Source organism: Buceros rhinoceros, unplaced genomic scaffold (assembly GCF_000710305.1).
Source record: "Buceros rhinoceros silvestris isolate BGI_N320 unplaced genomic scaffold, ASM71030v1 scaffold13252, whole genome shotgun sequence".
Taxonomy (NCBI): domain Eukaryota; kingdom Metazoa; phylum Chordata; class Aves; order Bucerotiformes; family Bucerotidae; genus Buceros; species Buceros rhinoceros.
Window position 1 is genome coordinate 31,334 of NW_010400824.1, and position 1,865 is coordinate 33,198.

The window sequence follows — 1,865 nt, forward strand, 5'->3', positions numbered from 1 at the left end:
GAAAGAGGATGAGTAGGCAAGTCTGCATAGGATTATTCTTGTGTTCACCGGTAGAGTGAAAATGCAATCAGGCTCTGTGACCACCCACCAGCAGGAGAAATGAAAAGAACTTATCTACTTGTGATGCTTATGAAACAGAGTGTATGATACAGTGGCCCGCAATAGCGAAGCTTTGACTGGTGGACCCAAAAGACTTTTCTACATCCCATAGTCTTTAGACCATGCAAATATGATCTGTAGTTAGCTAAGAAGTACAAGACAGGTATGGTAGCCTTAGCAGGGTTGTCCTTCACTCCAGGAATGTCCTGGGGAGAAGCAGACTGAACCATGACCCTCTGTGGCCTGTCTTACACAGATTAGATATCCACAAGCTTTTGATGGCCTCCATGTGTAAACTGATGAGCCAGAGTAGTTCAGCATCAGTGGTCCCCTCCCGTGCAGCAATAACCTATTCTGTATAAATGCAGGTCATACCTAGAAGGTTATATGGTGATCTGTAAGTTCCTCCACATGTCAAGTCCTGTCCAGTTTCTGTTTTTCTTGGCTGTTTCTCTATCCTTTCCTTCTTGACACTCTGTTGTCATTTTTCTTGTGTTAATTTTCCTTGCTGACTTCCCATATTGCTCCTTCAACATGCTGATGTCCTTCCCTCTATCCCCCTCCTCAGTCACTTCCATATGTCTGTCTTGCAGGGGAGCTAGAGAAACAGCAAGGGACAAAGACTCTCTCATTAAGGACCAATGGAGCCCACATGGAACTGCAGTCTAAGCAAGGCTCTCCAACAGGTAAGAGGTCACTCAGCTTCTCTTGGTCAAGAAGTGCTGCCTTTGTGAATGTGTTTTCATTGATTCCTGTGTGAATAACTGCAAAAAGAAGTGTTCAGGTTTGTGTTCTTTAGCCTTGGGCAACAGTGGAACTATGAGAACGTATGTATTCTTCAAATAATCTAGAAAAGCCATTAAAGTCTTTCTTACTACCTGGTCTGTAGCTGTAACATCTAGCAGAGGCATCACTGATGGATCATAGGTAACTGCTGGAGAACCTGGCTCACTTTTTCTGCCTTGAACTCACGTAATACAGTAACTGCACTGTTAACTTCCTCTACCCTCTTTACCAACACTTCGGACCAGCCTCTTTGTATCAAAGGCTTTGTGTCCGTTCATGCCTTGGTTCATTTGCCAGCAAAAATCAAGTGCAGAGGTGAGTGGCTACCAACTCACCAGAATGGCACTGAACCAGGACCTGAGGATAGGACCCCAAAGGGGCCTTCTCCTAGCCCACTAAGCAGCCATCAGGTTGCCAGAGAATCTGCATTTGTTCTTGCCGTCAGGAGTCTTGTCTTGCCCAGCAGCTCTCCCTTTAGCTGTCTGGTCCACAGTGTGAGGGCCAGCTCTTGACTAGAGGTACAGAGCTCATGAGTGAGGTCTTTTGTTTTATTTCGAAGGCAAGAAGGATTTGGGGGAGAAGGTCTCGGACAGCACAGTGGAGGTAAGTAGAGTGCAGAGCAGCTGAGGTAAGTAAATCTCTCTCACTTCAGCTCTTCTCACATTCTCTGTTGTTTCTTTTCTCAGGTTTTAATCAATGCCTCCCCAGCCAGACTGACAATTTTACCAATTTCCAGAGATACAATTAAAAGTTACTGCTAGGACGGGTAATACAACTTTCAAATCCAAACTAAACTTCCAAGCATTTTCAATCCGTTTTTATAACTGTAACATCCTTCATGGACCAAGCTCCCAAACGCTGTAGACTAACCCACCCCACTGCTTATGGGGAGACTGAGAACTCCACTAAAGACTTCCCTGACATGCTAACTCCATGCAGCATCACATGCAAATTCCCCGCAGCCCAGCTTTCCTGCACAA

At 45.3% G+C, this 1,865-nt stretch overlaps 1 protein-coding gene across 1 annotated transcript in view; it reads left to right on the plus strand.

Moving 5' to 3' along the window:
* The window catches only part of IQSEC3 (IQ motif and Sec7 domain 3), a 27,442-nt gene extending 25,796 nt beyond the window's left edge, over window positions 1-1,646 (plus strand). Inside the window, exons 9-11 of the mRNA XM_010132053.1 lie at window positions 693-785; window positions 1,445-1,488; window positions 1,572-1,646. Coding sequence (XP_010130355.1) covers window positions 693-785; window positions 1,445-1,488; window positions 1,572-1,646 — 212 coding nt within the window. The remainder of the gene's footprint in view (window positions 1-692; window positions 786-1,444; window positions 1,489-1,571) is intronic.
* Window positions 1,647-1,865: the final 219 nt, after the last annotated feature.